Source organism: Prinia subflava, chromosome 1 (genome assembly GCF_021018805.1).
Source record: "Prinia subflava isolate CZ2003 ecotype Zambia chromosome 1, Cam_Psub_1.2, whole genome shotgun sequence".
NCBI lineage: Eukaryota > Metazoa > Chordata > Aves > Passeriformes > Cisticolidae > Prinia > Prinia subflava.
In genome coordinates this window covers 50,137,225-50,155,941 of record NC_086247.1, presented here as the reverse complement: position 1 = coordinate 50,155,941, position 18,717 = coordinate 50,137,225, and the positions used below count along the sequence as shown (strand labels likewise).

At 37.6% G+C, this 18,717-nt stretch overlaps 1 protein-coding gene across 1 annotated transcript; it reads left to right on the top strand.

Moving 5' to 3' along the window:
* The first annotated feature begins 459 nt into the window (after nt 1–459).
* AKAIN1 (A-kinase anchor inhibitor 1) lies at nt 460–18,421 on the top strand. The gene is made up of 2 exons (XM_063400587.1): nt 460–596; nt 15,160–18,421. The coding sequence occupies exons 1-2, from the start codon at nt 460–462 to the stop codon at nt 15,452–15,454; spliced, it is 432 nt and encodes a 143-aa protein (XP_063256657.1). The 3' UTR covers nt 15,455–18,421.
* The last annotated feature ends 296 nt before the right edge of the window (nt 18,422–18,717 follow it).

The window sequence follows — 18,717 nt, the reverse complement described above, 5'->3', positions numbered from 1 at the left end:
TTAGCCAGTCTCCCTGCCGGGCAGATCGCTGTTGCCTTTCTCCTTTTTGCCCTTCCCACTGCTGCCACTGCAGGGTAAGGAGTTGTGGCAGTGATGGTTCCGTGGTAGAGAGAGAGAGAGAGAGTGTGTGTGTGTGTGTGTGTGTGTGTGTGTGTGTGTGTGTGTGTGTGTGTCCGTGCCGGCGCCCCGGCCCCCTCCCCGCCCCGCCGCATTGTGGAGGGAGGGACCGCGGCCGCCGCCGCGCAGGGCCGGGCGCTGGCCGCGGTGCTGAGCGCGGCGGGCCGGGCGCTGGCCGCGGTGCTGAGCGCGGCGGGCCGGGCGCTGGCCGCGGTGCTGAGCGCGGCGGGCCGGGCGCTGGCCGCGGTGCTGATCCAGCAGCGCCGGGCGCTGGCCGAGGTGCTGATCCCCGCGGGGCCGGGAGCTGTCCGAGGTGCTGAGCCGTGCCGCCCCGGCGGCACCATGGTGTTCGCTCCAGGTAAGGGCAGCTGCCTCCCGATCCCAGCCGGGGAGCCTCGCAGGAAGGCCCCGGCCGTGCCGGAGAGCTGCTGCGGGGAGGGGGTGGTGGGTGAGGCAGAGCTGCCAGCAGACAGAGGCAGGTAGGTTCAAAGATGGTTTAGCTTGGGATTTCTTTAGCTGTGGATCCAAAGGTTGTGAGGGTCACCCCTGTGGTTCCCATCGGGGACAGGAGCCTTCTGTACAAGTGTGCAGGGCACTATGCTTGTCAGACTGCACTAAAGGGTCACGAAGGGGGATGTGGCCTTGCAGTGACTGGAGAGTGAGTCCCCCTCTGCACTCACAACAGTGGCTGCCAATATGACCATCCCTGAAACTCATGGAGATAATATACAAATTTCACTTCCTCTTTCCTCCCCCTCAAAACAAAATAAGTATTTGAATAAAAGAGAACAGAAAGTTTGTTCACTCCAGTTTTTACTGGAACAAAATTGAAGATTTCAGCAGTTCATGTTTAAAGTGAGATCTCACTGTATAAGGGTGCAGAATCTCTAGTGTATAGTATACTTTTGTGTTAACCCATAAGAGAAGAAAAACTACAGCAAATTTTTATTGGATTTAGTGCATTCTGCTTGGAAATAGACAGTTGGTTGTTTAGAAAGGGATGACAGGGACTAGAGGCCCAGTAGCTCCAGGGTGTAAAAGTAAGTCATGCGTAATATCTTCTGTAGGGACATGACTTGACAATAACTTCATTAAAGATGTATAACTTTCTGTAAAATAGTGGGTCAATAGAAAAGGGAAAGTAAACGCTGCAACTTGACGATGAATAACTATTAATACCTTTGCTTTGCAAAACTAACAGGAGTTTTATCTTCCTTGAGGCTCTATATCCAGTCTCTGAAAGGGTAAGAATCCAAAAGTTTACACTTTCACATAAAAAAGAAATCTTGGGAATGACTTTTCTAACCCAACTGAGTCTAATTTTTTGAAAAAAATAATATCTCTTTTCAACAATCTTGTTAATTTTGTCTATTTAACTGCCCGGTTGCTTTCTAATTTCATACGTTCATGTTTACATCACATTCTGAAGTTGAGACCAAGTTACTTATCTTAATTGAACGATCCACTGTTTTTGTAATACACCTTTCAGCATTAGTGGCGCTTTCCTGAACTCCTTTTGTCTGTCAGACTGTCACCATTAACTGTACAAGTTTTTGAAATGCTCTGTGGGACTGGAGTACTGCAGGAAAAGATTACAGCTAAAATAATGAAAACATGCCCATTTTTTCTCCAAAGGCTGATAAAGAACAAATCCCAAAGCTCATTAACAACTGCATGAATTGTTCTTTTCACAACTCTAATCCATAGACGGAAAAAAGATCCTCTGTCCAAAACTGTTTTACGTAGTCATTCTTCAGTTTTCCTTTACTCAAAAAAAAGCCCATGGTCTCCTTGTAAATGTTGCCACAAAATACATGTGGCAATTAAATGGGAATTTGTGAAAGAGATGATAAAACAATATTGTTTTTAGACAGAGCAAGCCTGAGCAGATTCCAATTTTTTATTGCTTTTCTTCTCTGCAAATCAGCTCTGCCCTAGTATTATCTCTTTTCCAGATATTAAAAAAAAATAATAAAAAAAAATAATTAAGAGGTTTATGCATCTTTAGCATCTTTACAGTACTTAAGGCCATATGATGTAAAAATACTGTAAGTTTAGTAAGAAACTGAGTTTCATTTCTTCAGTCAAATTTGTGATTTTATCTCACTGTGATGAATGACCTCATTTTCTGTCCTATTTATTTGTTGGGGTGTGAGGGAAGAGGAAGTAAAAGATTTATCTAACTGTAAATTGTTAGGATCAGACTGATAAACTTCCAAGATGGAGTAGGGAAAAAAAACCAAAACCAAAACACCAATCAAAAGGAAATTCTCTTCCAGAAACAAAAATTATAGAAGTCGTGTACCTGACAACAAAGACAAGGTTTTGCAGGTGAATAAGATGATTGTCTTTTTCTTAAGGTCTTGGATATGTTATTTCAGAGCTCTGAATTAATGGGCTATTTTTTATAAACTGTTAAGCTGAAGCTGCTTATCAAGTTTAAATCACTTTTTAAAAGGTGTAGCCTACTGACTATTTACTGAATGCATACTTTCCTGTTAATCTTCAACTCCCTAAAACTTATATCCCCTATGTTGAAGAAATAACACAACAAAGCAGCACAAAAACAAACAACCTCCAAAGAGGCCTGGATGTTACTGAGAGACAGACAGACAGCTAGCTAGCTAGCTAGCTAGCTAGCTAAAAATTGTTATAAAATGGTTAGTATTCCATGCCAAAATTTGATCTCTTGGTTCATTTTAGACTATGCACTACTATTTGTAGGTATGCAAAAAGGTATTTTTCATTTTCTTAATTTATTCGTATTCTTCCATCCCACCTAAAATTACCATTGAGACTGTTCCAGAACAGGAACTAAGAGTACATTTTTACCTTACTTGGTTTAATTTGGCTGGGGCTTCATTGCACTGTCTTGTGCTGATTGATTGATGATATGCTGATGTATAGGAAATGCAGTCCAAACTCAGTGAGATGTCTGGGCATTTGTTTTTCCTGGACAATTCACACATGTTGTGCTCCCCTTAGAGTGGGGGATGATACATGAAATTCACACAAGCCAGGCGTTACAAGATTTAGCTTATTTACTTTTCCTGAACTGAAATGCTTTAGGCAGTTTAAGAAGTAAATAAAAATCTGTTACAGTGTAAAGTTTCAGGGATTAGATCAAAAAGCAGAGAGCAGTCATAATTTTGAATTGGCAGATCTTCTTACAAAGTTTTTCTTAAATTTTCTTTAGAAAGTAGTATATTCCAGAATTTTAAAAAATATCAATGCCAGATTAGCCTATAAAATATTGTTAACTATAAATAATTCCACAGATTAAATATATGCCATTGTGAAGTTTACAAAGATGTGATCACTTCCAATATCAGCATTTACCAGATTTAACAGTAACTTTAACTGTTACTAATCAAACTACTTTTTTCTAGACTTTCACTTACTTTTCCAAAAAATTACTTTGAGCATATTCCTTGCTTATTTTCAATCCCAAAATGTTTTCCTAGTGCAAAGATTAAAAAAAAATACTAATGATTTTTCTGAACAAGCACAATGCAAAGGTGTTTTTCATACTTCAAGATTTTTTTTCTGATGCTATTTTGCACAAATCACTCAAACACTTATGTCTTAGGCCTTTGCCCTTGCATGTGTATACTGATATAGCACAGCCATGGTCTGCATTTTTAAATTAGTTTGAGAATAAAGATAAAAACCTATTAAGAATGTCTGAGCTGCCTCTAAGGGGTTTTATGAACAAAGCTCCCTAGACTATAATTTCAGTGATCATTTTAGTATATTTTGAGAATTTTACACTACTCTTACTCTTACTCTGTAAAAACATAAATAAAATAACCAAATAATAGAGTTTTATCATTGCAGTAATCCAGTACAAAGCTGTGGTGGTTTTATGGGTTTTTTTGGGGTTGGTTGGTTGGGTTTTGGCATAGTTTATTTTAGAAAGGAATAAATTTTGAACTTAAAACCTCAAGCAAGATTGGAATATTTACACTGACAGGTTGTTTCAGGTCAAATGCTCCCTTTCTGAAGCTTGTGACTACTTTGAATTGTGTGATTTCATCTTTCAGGTGAATTTTGTTATTTGTCAGTGTAATTTGAAGAATTCCTTTTACCGGATAATTTCTCTATAACTAGAAACTCAGATGCTTTACTCAACACCCTATATTCTAAAAGAAGGAGGAAGATACAGAATTAATTCTTGTATCAATATTTTTGTGTTAAAAAAATGTGTGAACACAAGGCTTAAAGACAGACATTAGAGAAGTCAGAATATTCACAGCTCAGCACCTCTTTGATGCGACCACAGCACCAGTAGGTTTTCAACGAGCTTTTCATCAGCGCAGCTGTTCTTAACATTTTTAAGCTGGGAGCAACACAGCAGACTTGTATAATGACACTGAAGATCAGAAACGCATCCTGTACCAAACATTTTAGGAATCTCATTACACTGCAATTGAAGACATAGCAGCTGCATAGTAAAACAGATGTGCTTACTGGTCTGAATAGTCCTGATCTTCTCCAGAGGAAAAGCTGGGATAGCAGCAACCTGTTGTGTTGCAGAACACGAAGACGTGAAATTTCTTGATGTAATTTTTCTTTTAATTGAAGTGTTACAGGTACTGTTGCAGATTCCTGACCACAACACCCAGATCAGGACAGTAATGAAGGGCCTGTTCATGAATGCAAAAATTGCTATCAATATCTTTACTTCTTTGAAGGTACCCTGTTGTGGGATATCTCCAGTGTTTGTACCGACTGTGGTACTCTGGTACTCAGTTATGAAGTGTTTTTCATCCAGGAGAACAAGGCAGGACACAGTCCTTGTCCTTATTAACTGCTGTGCTACATTCTGCTAATGTTTTAAGTTCTGCAGTCCCCCCTCAAAAATCCCTAATAAAAAATGTAAAAGCATATACCTGCAGGATTCTTATTTGATAGCTTAATGTTGGTAAAGTAGGATATAATTTGAAAATGAAAAACAAAACTATTTGCTAACCTCATGCAGTCTATTCTAATGGAGGCTTTGTCCAGTATTTGTTATGGCTGGTAGTGAGTATGGAAGCCAGTTGCTACCCAAAAGTGTCTGAATGCCTTTACACCTTTCAACAGTATTCAACGTGTTTGCCACCTGGTGGGAAGAAATCATATAGGAGGAAATTCCTTATTCTCTGTTGCTGAGGGAAAATGTTTCTTGTGCTGACCTTTTCCCAGTGACACATTGATCTTTCCCCTGCTGTGAAACTCCACTAGCAGACCTCATTAGTGAGGTGAAAGAAATTTAGTTCATAGATATTCAGAAATGTGATGAAATTAGCAAGTTAAGAAAACAATCAACAGTCCTAGGTGCAATCTTTCTTTAAAGTATGAATCAATGTAGTGTTTAAAATGGCACAGAAATGATTTTTTCAAATTATTTTTAAGAGAACTTAAGGCTTGAATAAGTGATGCTGGCACCTTTCACTTCACTGTCACAGGATTGAATCCTATTCAGGTTAGGTGTGAGAAGAATTCTGTCACCACAGTGGCTGTGTATAGCCTTTATAGAAGGAGTTGTTCATAGCTGGAGCATAATGGTAATAAGTGATACAGTCCTTATTAACATCCTCACTGGAACTGTTTATTGAGCAGGAAAGTCAAATCATGAAAGTAGAAAAGGAATGACTTACACTGACCTCTAGAGTTTGTTCCTCCAAGTCATTATTCTTGCAGGTGAATTGTTCTCTTGTTGTAGACATAAATAGTATCATTCCAATTTTATAAGTTTTATTGTGCCAATGGAAATAAAAGCCCTTACTGTAAAATACAGTGAAAGGTAGATTTATTTCTATGCCTCCAATCTTGTCTATTAAAGATGTTGTTAAGGACATAATACATTGTATTATGTTACAAATCCTAGGTTAAGCAAAAGTTATTTGCAAGCAATGCATTTAAATTTATTTAGAGGCTTTGTGAAACTTTTGGACTACTAGTTGGCCATCTGCATCATGATTTTTACATCATAACTTGAAAGATTCTACAGAACTTTAGTGGATGTCAATTGGAACAGAGTCTTTACTAATGTTAGCAGAAATGAAAACCTGACCTGAATAGCTTCAGGTTCCTTTAGAGTGCCTCGTCAGGGAAGTCAGGGCAGGTGAGCTCTGTGTTGCTGTTGTCTGCAATTGCAAATACTGTAGTTGTTTTTCCAGAAGATGCTTTCTTCCTTCTTCAAGGCAGTTTGAATTATTTTTGCCTGAAGAAGTAAATTGAGCCATAGTCTACTCAGGTATTTCTCTAATGGTGAGGCAGGCATAATCTCCTGTGGATTACTTGTGTTTGCTTCACTTTTTAGTATGTATATTTGATAGAATAACCCTGTATTTTCTGTCTTTGGGCAGTGAATCCACTCATGACTTATCACTACTGAGAGGTTGCATATCCATTAACACTTCTGTTAAATACTTGCAGATTGACATTACATTTTGTCTTGAAGTAAGTTTTCTTAATAGAGAGAAAATATTTCTCTGGGAAGACAGAAAATCAGTCCCAAGAGTGGCAAACAGCATGTGATGATGTCTTGTTGTAGAGAGATTCTGTCAAGATTACAGCTATGAAATAAAAAAAAAACAAAAAAGGGTTTTGTTCTTTCAAGGTGCCTTTTAAATTTGTATAATCTTTGATTTACTTTCTATGATGACTTTGTGTATATAAGTGTATGTGTATATGCCCAAGGGAATGGCTTGAAGCTGTGTCAGGGGAGGTTCAGTTTGGATATTAAAAAAGGTTTTTCATCCAGAGGATGGTTGGGCACTGGAACAGGGTCCCCAGGGAAGTGGTTGCAGCACCAGCAGGGCAGGTCCTCCACCAGAAACAGATCCTCAGGGATGCCAGAGGGTTGTCGCTTCCACCTCTGGGAGTGCCACCAAATAAAAATCGGTCTGCTCCCACCAGAGGCAACTGACGGCCAAGACTTCACGCTTTTAAAAACCAGAAAAAGCACAGTCCCTCCGTGGGGTCCTGAGGGTGGGGCCCCACCCTGGGCACCAGCTGATGTGGTGCCAGAGCTGGATAGCTCTTCCACAGCACCACACCAGGAGTGGGACACACCTTGGGAGCAGGGTGACCCGAGATGCGGCTCAAAGCTGATGCTCTATGGCACTAGGCTGTTATCAGGTGCACGGGGGAGACAAAGTTGAGGAGGAGATCTCCAGTTCCAAAGGGTTTTACTCCAGTGGAGGGTCCAGGGACTGAAGACTCCGAACAACAGTGTGCAAGCATTTTTAAACTGGGGAGTTTCTAGGGGAGGATACAAATCTTTAACCAATAGGAAGAAACTAGGGGAAGAAGGGAAGGTGGAGTTTACATTTAGCAAACCAACAGGGAAAACATGGGGAGGAGAGTAGGTGACATGGACCAATGGGGCATCGAGGATTAGGGGATTTCCAAATTGGTGGTCCAGGCAAGATGCTGGCGTAAGGGAGGATTGACAACTGGGTGAAATGACAGAATATTCCAGAACAAGGGGTGGGGTTGAGGCTGGATTGACAGCTGGGTAGGAAGACACAAACCAGGAGAAAACCAATAACTCAGCGGAGCAAACCATTTAGACAAAACACACCACAACAGACAGCACTCTCAGGCACACAGTGTGACTCTTGGGAGTTGTCCTGAACAGGGCAGGAGTTAGACTGGATAATCCTGATGGGACCCCTCCAACTCAGGATATTCTGTAATTATGAAATTATAGATATATATAAATATATATATATTTATATATCTGTGTGTGTGAGTATATATAATCTCACACACATATATAATATATATAATATATAATCTCTATATAATATATATAGCCTCAGTTGCTAATAGCTGTATTTGCAGCTTTCATACTCCACTCACATTCTTCAGTGAGGGAAATAAGCAGGGAAATTTTTCCATACTGCTGTGCACATGCAAATTTAGGGTTTTTTTGGGGGATTTTTTTTCCCTAGGGGTTTTGGTTGTGGGATTTGGGGTTAATTTTAGATCTAGAGAAGGGTTCTGCTTGCCTGACATTTGGCCAGACAATTTTTGACTCTGAATAATCTGGAATAAATTGAAATGTATCAAAAATTTAGCAGGATGTTTTCACTGGCTAAAGCAGGATGTTTGCTGGCTCTTTACAGGTTCTGTAGCCTGTTCCCTACACTACATTTTCTACACTTAGAAAAGAAAAACAGGTTCAGATGTTGCAAATTTTAATTAACATGTACATAGTTCTTTAAGACCAAAACCCACAGAGAAATTCTGGATGCCCTATGGCAGTGGTTTTAGAATTAAATGTTCTTTAAGTTCCCTTCTAACCCAAACCAAACTATGATTCTACGATATGGGTCATCTGTATCTGTGCCACTGGACCTCTCCTGCCTTGGAAGAATCACAGCTTTTGTTGTAGAGAGGTTTCTTATTTTAGTACTTGAAATATGTTCTCTAAAAGAAGTAGGAAAATTGTGCAGATGAAGAGAATATAAATTTTTCATTAACTTTGAAGCAGCTGGTCCCAGATACTCTTTAGGGAATATCTTATTTTTAATACACTGAACTGCAGCCTAAGACTCAAAAACTCTTTTAAATTAATCTTAGTTTACAGAATTGAATCCAGAAATATTCCTTTTGGGACCAAAAACTGAGTATCACATTTATGGGTTTGGGTGTGGCAGAATTGCCAGTGACTAATATTTTGAACCACATTCAATCTTCAAAGCTGAAAAGCTGAAAGATACAGTCCTTAAGAAGTGGATTTACTGCTATATGTGAAAATACCTAGAAAATATAAAGATTGAAGTGTGTAATCTGGTTTTAGTTAATATTATTGAACTGTGGCAAGAAATCTTACTAAAACATTGAAAAAATGCTTAAGCATTTTTGCTTAAGCAATCTCTTAATCTAAAAAAAATCATTTTCACTGGCAGATTTCAAATAGTATGAAATAACTTCCTGGAGTCTTTAAAAAGATAGCTTTATATAGTAAAAAATCCAAAGAGAAATCCAGGTATTCTTATCTCTTAAGAGTGAGTAAATACTCAGCGGGAAAAATAAATTTAAAAACCTGAGTTCGGATATAGCTAATGTCTGGATAAAAAGCTACAATGAAGTATTGCTCTGGAGATGTTAGTATGACCTTTGAGACAGCTTAGTTGCATTTCTGCTCTTCTCTTTTCCCTTATATTCCTTCTCCACTTGTATTCAGAGTAATTTCCGCTTCATTCTTAATATTTCTTTTGAAGAGCAAAGTAGTCTGTGCTGGCCCCCTTCATGGTACAGTTCCTCTTCCATGCTGGTTGAAGAGCAGGAATTGGAATGAGGTTAGGGCAGAAAATAAACCTGAAGAGAACCTTAACTTTTCTAGTGAAAGTCAATGTTGCAATCCCCTGCACACAGCAGGTCAGGGAATTGGAAGAACACAGGATCCTCCATTAAAGTACTTTTGGCATTTCTGATATGTTCAGTCTCCTCTCTTCTTCCTCAAGGAATAAGGGTAAATGAGTATTGCCTCCTGATGCTTGACAGCTATTAGTCAGGACCTCACTGGGCTCTATTTTAGAGCATGAGAAATGGTACTGGACAGAATTAACTCTAGTGCAGTTAAGAATGCATTTATTATTTATTTTTTAAAGAAGATTAAATTTTCGACTTCACTGTGGGCTCTTTTCGTGAAGTCTCTGAGTTGGCATCATTAGTGACATTGAGACAAATTTGGTCTCTAATTCTGTAAAACAGTTTAATGACTTGTGCAAAGTTGGTTTGTGCACGTGTTGGAAAGTCTTCAGCCCTGGCTGATTGCCAAGTTCATTCATTCTGGATGTAATTAACATGACTCATCGACATTTCCTGACTATGGATCTCTTCTTCAAATTAGCCTTCTTGTGCTGAAATCCCGAACTCTAAAGCAAATCAAACCTAAAGCACCAACCTCTAAAGCAAATCAAAGAAGGAGATTTTTTTAATCACTTCAATTCACAGGTTACAAAAATTCACCATAGGAAGCTCACCTGGAATTTCCATGCTGTGCCCAACAAGATGGAGAGATACATCACTGCCTGATGCCAAAGGGAAAAGAACTGAACTTGGTTTCTTGTAGAAGAATATCAGTACTGATGCAAAGAATGTAACTGTTATTACAACATACACACATACATGTCATTACAAACCTGCCAGGTTCTGTAAGGTTTTTCGATATCTATAGTTTAAATGCAATTTAGGTAATAATATGCAGCTTTTTTCTGTATACACAGCTCCCATGCATCCACACTGGACCTTCTGATGAAGCCTAATCACCACTGTCTTGTCTACTTATACTTTCATTCCCCATAAAATTTTCTTTAGTACTGTCAGCTAGATTATAAAAATTCTTGTTATGATTTTCAATAGAATTGAAATAGACTTTCCAGAGATCAGTATTTTTATTACATTATTATTATTAATAATAATAATAATAATGTTTATATAAAAACTAATTCTAATATTGCAGTGCTGCAGGAAAGAGTAATCAGTAATTATTGCAACCCAAAGCAATATATTGCTAAAACTAATGGTAAATTTTTAGTTAAAGACTACACTTGCATAATCTTATGTAAATTTTAAGAAAAAAATATTTACTTCTTGACTCTTGCAGCTTCAGAATTTTTGCATAAATTTAAATTGTAGTTAAGAGGAATGCATTGTGGGTAATTCTCAATTTTAAATTGATCAGAAGTTTGTTTAGGGGAATGTGATTTTTATTCTTACATTTAGATACAGTTCAAAGTGGTTTCTACAACTTACAGGAAGAATAAATGTTACAGGCTTTGAGGAAAGGTGAATTAAAAGGTCTTTAACTCCCCCACTGTTTATTGACAGAATTAGTGGATCTGGGATAGACCTTCATCTTTGCAAGGTCATGCCTTCATGATAGTATTCCAAATATTACTATGAAAATGTACAATAGAGAACTTAGCTGTTGATTCAAACAAATTACCTGTTATTGAGTGTTACTTATTAGGAGTTTTTAAAAGGTGTAATAAATTTACTTCTAGCAAGCTGAAAGGAAATTGCCGCAGGGGATATCAACAGAAAGTGCAGGAGACTGATTGCAGGCTGGAAAGGAAGTGACTCAGGATACTTTGAAGAAAGTGAAGTGTATAAATGAGAAAAGGCTCATGTGCAACCAGAGTGAAGTTCTTAAACATTTGATCTGCTAAATGCTTTTTCTCTGTATTTTTTTTTCCATGTATACCTTTCTAGAATATTCGATAGTCTAGAAACATCTTGGAGGATGTAAAGTCTTACACACAAGGAGTTCTTGGACTTTATTATTAGTTCTATTAATTGAAATGAATACTTGGAATTCACTTCAAATTTTTTTTATTCTTTTTCCAAACTTCTACCATATTTTCCTTCATGGGGGATATCCTCAAGCAAGCCAATTTCAAGGCACTGATACATGCCACTAGTTTTAGGTGAAGCGGAATATGTGACTGATTCCTGCAGCCAGTCCAAGATTTTGATGTTTTATGGATTTCTCAAACTGTACTTTGGATTGCAGAACCAGACCAAAAAATTAAAAGTTACTTTTCATCTGCTATGTTACTTGACATAAAATTTATGGAGAATAGTACAAAGTAATAAAAACATGTGGGAGAGACTTGATCATGTGTTGATGATAAAATTGCTGCCTTGTATTTAGCATCACTTAACCCAGATATTTCAATTCTCTCTTTAGAGAATTGGGGTTCTGGGTAAGAGAGTTGAGCATCTAATGATAGAGAACAAGTAAAGATTTTCTAACATCAAGAGAAAAATGCAGTCTTTAGACTAGGATAACAAATAGACAGCATGTGTTTCTGATGTTCAAGTTTTTCCCAGAAATTACTTCAAACGACCTATTTGTCATGGAATTTTAGCTAGTGATACTTCAAATCTTAAAAAATGCTAGATAAAAAAAATTAACTGTATTTTATCATGCTAATAAATCTTATTTTGATTAGCTGAATACCTAGCCAGCACAAGCTGTGTCTTTTTATCACTTGATTGAAAATGTGCAGTTCTTAAGGTGCCTAATTAATTCTATAGACACTCAAATTTCTGCCTGGATGTCCACAGCAGTCTGTATTTCAGAAAGGTGGATATAGATATGTTCCAGCTCAGCCCCTTTGGGATTCTTGTATGAGTCATCTCTGCTTCCCTAAGCCAATCCCTTTCTTCTTGCTCACAGTAGGTCCAGCATATCAATAAACAAATGAGATTCTCGGAAAACAACTAGCTAACTGTTTTCCTTGAAATGAATAATTGGAAGAGGATGTAGTGGGGATGCTTTTGGGGAGATTGCTGTTTACTCATTGAGGAAGTGGAAAAGTTGTGATTTATCTCAGCCTAACCATCTGAAATCACAGGAATGCAGTAGGTTTGTGGTTGGAAGGGACTCTGAAGGTCGTCTTGTCCAACTCCTCAAGGAGGATCACGCTGAGGGATCATGATCATTGCCCAGAATCATGTTCTGTTGGGCCAGCTGTAATAGATGCCATACACCCTGGGGAGCTGGATGTCTGTGTTTGACTGCTTGAAATCTTTTGAAGTCTGACTTTTGAAGTCTGACTCCTACAAATTATGGTCCCAACATAGGCTCAGACCTGGGTCAAACACAGTGTCAGATATCACCCTCCAAAATAACTAGCATTTTCACTTGCTTTCTATTTAGATGGTCCACACAAGCTCCCAATGGTTTTATCATTCACATCACCCAGGCCAGCAGCTTTGATTCTCTCTGCGTCTGAAGTCAAATATTTCTTATTATCTGTTTTACTATCATTCTAACCATTTTACACAAATACAAATTAAATTTATTCAAGCTGCTTCATTTCCTTTTTGTGGATACCTAAACCCTCAGAGGCTGGGAAGAGATAGTCCAGAGGTTTTGGGTTCCCTGTTCTTGGTTATCTCAACAAATAAAAGAATCATCTAATGAGTTAGAGCTGTGCAGATGTAATCTACATCTCACTTATCTATGTGGTGCTTTCAGATAGGTTTTGCTGCTAAATAAACAACTGAAAAGCCCGGGGAGAAATGCACTAGAAAACTAATTTTTTTCAACTGAATGTTGCTATGGATGACCTTTCTGAAGTAAAAATATTTGAACATCAGATTTTGTAGATTGATTGGCAAGCACCAAGTAAATGACGAAGCATCCCTAAGGAGGGCAAACTGAGTAATTTTCAACAGCAATGTGCTTAATGACAGTATGTTTTCAATGATAAATTCTGGGGGTTTGTGGCTTTGAGGATTGGCAATTTTTTCACATTTCATATAACCTCATTTTCTATTCCAACATACTTATTTGTATTTAGAATTTCTTGTTTATCCCTGCTTTTGTTAATACTTTATCTTCTAAACATCACATGTGTTGACTGATCTTTTTTCAGCCAAGCAAGAAGACTAATTAGTTGTGTGATAAAATGTGGGTTCCTATTTAAGTAGTAAAGAATGATCTGTACTGTATTTGTTAAGTAACATTTATCTCCATCCAAAACCACACTGTTTCAAATGCTGAGGAGTGGAAAAACTGAATCAGGGAACCTGAATATGCCAAGAATTCAAGTGATTTTTTCAGTCAGCTTTTCCAGTTTAAAGCATGTTTTCTACATTTTCACAGGTTTTAACCTCTTACTTGTCTTTCCAGTGGTGAGGACCCCAGACCCAGACAGTACACCAGAATCTCACACCAGAGGAGCTGAGCACAGGGATAGAATCACCTCCCTTGCCTCCTGGCCATGTTCCTTTTGTAAAGACCAGCATACATTTCTGGGCTACAAGCCATCTCATTTCCAGCTTTTTGTCTACCCGTATCCCCAAGTACTTCTCTACAAATCTGCTGGTAATAAACTCATCACCAAGTCTGCATTGACATCAGGCATTACTTTGACTGAGGTGCAGGACCTCGTCTCTTCCCTCAAGCATATAGCATATTCCCTAAGGAAACAAGTGATTCTTCTTTTCTATCTTAAGTTTCCTTGAAAAAAAAAATCTGAAAGAACATTGGGAATTTATCACAATTTCAGATATATACTTCTCATAAAATCACCTGACCTTTAATTCACTCTGATTTATCTCAGGACACAATTCTTAATATACGTCATTAAAACAGACAGTAAACTACAAATCCTGTTCAATGAAATACTTGAGCATAAAAGTCAATTAAGAAAGAATTGAGATGAGTATTTTTAAAAACTTTAAAATCAAATATAGTGATGTCAACTGCACCTAGCCTAAGCATTTCAATTAACAACTGATTTCCTATATGTCAATAAGTCTACGTCAGAATTATTTTTTTTAAATCAGTATCAGCTTTGACCATTATGGAGCATTCTTTATTGTCCAAATTGCTATTTATGTTAGGAGTTGAAATACTTTTAAAGAGAAATTTCTTAAAATAAACTGCTCTTCTTCATTACCAAATGTCACTAGTCACACTACATTACTTCATTTTCCTCCCGATTTTAGCACTTTAGCCAAAGAAGTTTCACATAAAAATACATATTTGTCAGGTTACCATAGAAAGTGTTCTCTGTTTTACCTACAGCAATCTGAATATTTCTTAATGTTTTGCAGATATTTTTGAAAAATCTATCTAAGGGTTAATAAACTGCACTAAACAAAATGTTGTACTTTGGAGTCAGTTTGAATCTGATGGATGAGGGCTTTCAATCTGAAGTAAAAGTAAAAAAAATGTTAATGAAACAGAGTTTTTTCTATATGGTGGTGAAGGAGTACATGTTGAATATAGTCCAAAATAAAGTCCAATTCCCTATCCAGAAGCACAGCTCAAGTCAAAATGGATGTGATTCACAGCTGGATGAGAAAATCTTCCTTTCCTATCTTACTGCAAAACATCAGTGCTTGTTTCAGTTGTGAAGTCACAGCTGTCCCCAGAGCTGAGGAGTGGGTAATTGAGCTGTGTGACTCAAAGTCTCCCCCTTCATTCAGTCCTGTGGTGCTGAGCACGCAGAGACACTTTCCACCCTATTTCATCTTCTTCAGTATTGGCAGGTTTCCTAGGTAATAAACTGTCGCTAGTCACTCTGTGATTTTGTTCCCCCGTCCTCTTCTTCCATCCTTCACGTTTTCATGGATTAGCCCCAAGTTCTTAGTTCCCTTTCTTTTTTGTTTGGCTCTGGCAGGTGAGAAGCCAGGGACAGAGCAAGATGAAGTTAAGCTGCAGATTGCCAGCAAGCAGATTGTGCAGACTGCTATCCTCCGAGCAGTGCAACAAGTTTCCCAGGAGAGCCAGCAAAAGGAGAAGCGAACAAACACCAGTACAAGCCTCCAACTGGAAAGAGGAAAACTGACCAAGAAGCATGAGAAGAAGTAAAGGAGCAGACTGGGGTTTTTCAGCTCCAGTCTGCAAGTGTTTTCAGCCTTCTCCTTAGTATCAGCTGTATTGCTAGTGCAATGCTACTGCTGTAAAGCAAACCAAAGTATTATTACACCTACACATAGGGTAAAACTGCAATAGTCCTCATCTGAGAAATATTAAGTGCATTAGATGAATGACTCCATATTTATGCAGTGCCTCTTAACAGAAACAACAACCATAGATGTAAAAGCAGTTTCAAGCACAAGCTCCTATGACATGAGCTGATTCCCAAAAGCTTGTTGCCAGTGCACTTTCACGCTAAGTTCCGCATGCGACATTTCCATCAGCTCAGCCGGACGGACTCTCCTCTGCGTTACTGGGTTCACTGAAGCTGTCTTTGCTGAAGAAATGGTTTATTGTTGGGTGTAGCAGAATGCTTTCAGGCTCCCTTGAAGCATGGGTTTGAACTTTGCTTTTATTAGACATGAACTATGTGAAATGGCAGTATAAAATGGATTTGGTAAGTTCTGTGAACCAGTTTATTTTTTCATCTTGGGGAAAAAAAAGCAATCCAATAAGACTGCAGTGACTGTGATCTGTGACTTTGATAATATACCTGTGATCTATGTCTTTTTTTAAAAGAAATACTGAAGTTTTAGTCTACTTATTGAAATACTTCTATACTTCTGCATAAAAATCACTTGTGCCTCAACTATTCCTTTTAATTTTCTTGATATTGAAAGAAAAGGAACTGATGTGATGATAAGGAGTTGGCCAGCATTTGCTCCAGTTTTGCAACTTTGCTGGGTCTTGATTTACAGAAAGTGAAGACTGAAGTGTCTTTAAAAAAAGGAGGTTGAATATATTAATATCTTTAAGGATGAAAACATACAGTATTTGAATTCTGGTATGGTAGGTATTTCTCTCCTCCTGGGTGTAAAGTGACTTTAGATATTTGCAGTTGTTACATAGATTCAACTTAAATAGCACTGTGTGAAGCTGGTCATAGAGAGCTTATCCTCTCAACTGCTCTATAGAGCTGAAGAAAATCCATGATGTTTCTGAAAATACAAATTAAATAAATATCCCCTTCACTTTTGTGCTCCCTTTGTATAATGATGATTGCACTATTATACATCTGAAATATTTAATTCCAGAAATGGCTTGTAGCTCTGCTTCAAATGAATTCCTGTAGTAATACACCTGGAAATACAAAGAAGAAGATGCCCTGCAAAATTTTCTTCATGGCTTTTCTACTTAGCTAGAGGATCCTCAAAGAGACTGTGGGTTAAACAATTGGCTATTACTTGCTGTGTCCTGTTGCTTGTGTTAAACAGTTTTGGAATTCTTTTTCTTGGGCAGACACTTAGTCATGAATAACCACATACTGTAATATTAAGTCTTTGTAATCTGCTTGGTTTCTTTTTCTTTTTTAATTTAACAGCACAGACTCATACAAGATAGTGATTTAGCTCAATCTTCTTTCACTTAAATATGCAAAGAAGAATTCAACATGATTGAAAGTGTTCCAAATCATCTAGTAATGAAAACTGATCTGGACTGCAAGTACACAGGTGGTTCACTTCTGTAGACACTGGGTGAATTTTTACAGTCAAGCAAACTTTAAAACGTGAAAGTAGTTGGGTCTTGAGGCATGTATATGTTTTTGTAATAGTAACTTTTTTTACCGTTAGGTTTTTCACCAGTCCACCTTTGTTTGGGAGGTAACTCTTTCCTAAGCACTCTGCATTTTTGTTCTGAGAGCCTAAGAACACTGATCATGAATCATGCTCAGTTCTGATGAGCAGATAAGTCTGGTGGATGAAACAGAGCAAACCTGTTGGAGAGACTCTGTGATGCAAATCGGTGTTTGCCATGGAGTCACTTACAATGCTGCAGGAAGGAGAGATATAGGACATTTCCACTTCTTCAAAATTATTTTACTTTTTTAATGCTTTTTGTCCCCAGACATACGAAATATTTTTGGGTTTAAGGTTTTTGTTGTTTTGGTCGGGTGGGGGTTTTTGTTGTTGTTGTTGGGGTTTTTTTGCTTTGTTTTGTTTTTTGTTACTGATAATTATGTTAACAACCCTCATGTAGTTTTGAAACTGTTCCTTTGTATGCCTTTTTTTTTTTTTTTTTTTTTGATTAATCATTTTGGCAAAAGAAGAATTTTGAAAACCAGTGAACCTGGGCTTTTGCCAGTGCTTCATATGAGCCTATTCCTCTCCTCCTCCCACTTTGCACTTCTACAATATCCCTTTACTGTCCCTTTGCTACTGTCCTAGTCATATTAGGTACACTATTTATTGATTAGATGTTTAATAGTCATGCCCATCACTGGCAGAATACCAATGCCATCAGAAGCTTAGTATCTTGGAAAATCAAAAACTGTTGGAAGCCTTGGCTTGTTATGTACTTACTAGACAATCTCATGAAGTAAAATGTGCTCATGAGGTTTGTAGTAATGAATGCATTATTCAGCACAAAAATTATCATATTTTAGAAATACAAGGCAATCAAAAAGGTATCTATAAGTATTTAAAACAAATTCACCACTTATTAGCACTTATAGTGGTAAGGAAAATGTTGTACAAATATGTGAAATTATATTTATCACAACTCCAGAAGAACAGAAGAAGTGTGTGTGTGTGTGTGGCTATCCTGTACTCTGCTTGCTATGTTGTCATTCAGGTTGATTATAACAATTTTATTACCATATTGCACTCTTCTTTGTAAGGTTAATAAAGCAGCAATGCCTAAATGAAGATTCACATGGCCACAGCAAGAGGTTGTAACAGATTACTAAATGCCACTGTACATCAGGTTTTTGGCCCTGTGTGGTTACACTGGAAATTTCTGCTCTAGAATAAGGAAAACCAACAACTGTGACTTGGAAACAGCCATATTAATTTTATCATTTCAGAAAAATAAAAGCATTCTGTGATAATATTATGAGTTGGAAATGCTTGGATGTTTATTCAGTAGCGAAGAATCACCTAGAAGTCTTACTGTCTCTACTCAAGTTATGTATGATTATTTTTTTCTGGTGACACTTTTTAAGTGTTTCATATTATAGTATATCTACACTGGTAAGTATATAAAAATTCTATGTAACTATTCTCAATATGATTACCATGAAATATGCTGCAGATATTCTTTAGAAGTGTGCCTATGTCAAATACACAGTTAATGTGTCATCACTGAAGACTTTTCTAAAAAAACAAGTTTTATTTCAAGTAGTGGAAAATATAAAAGGAAATAAAATGAATTCTTGA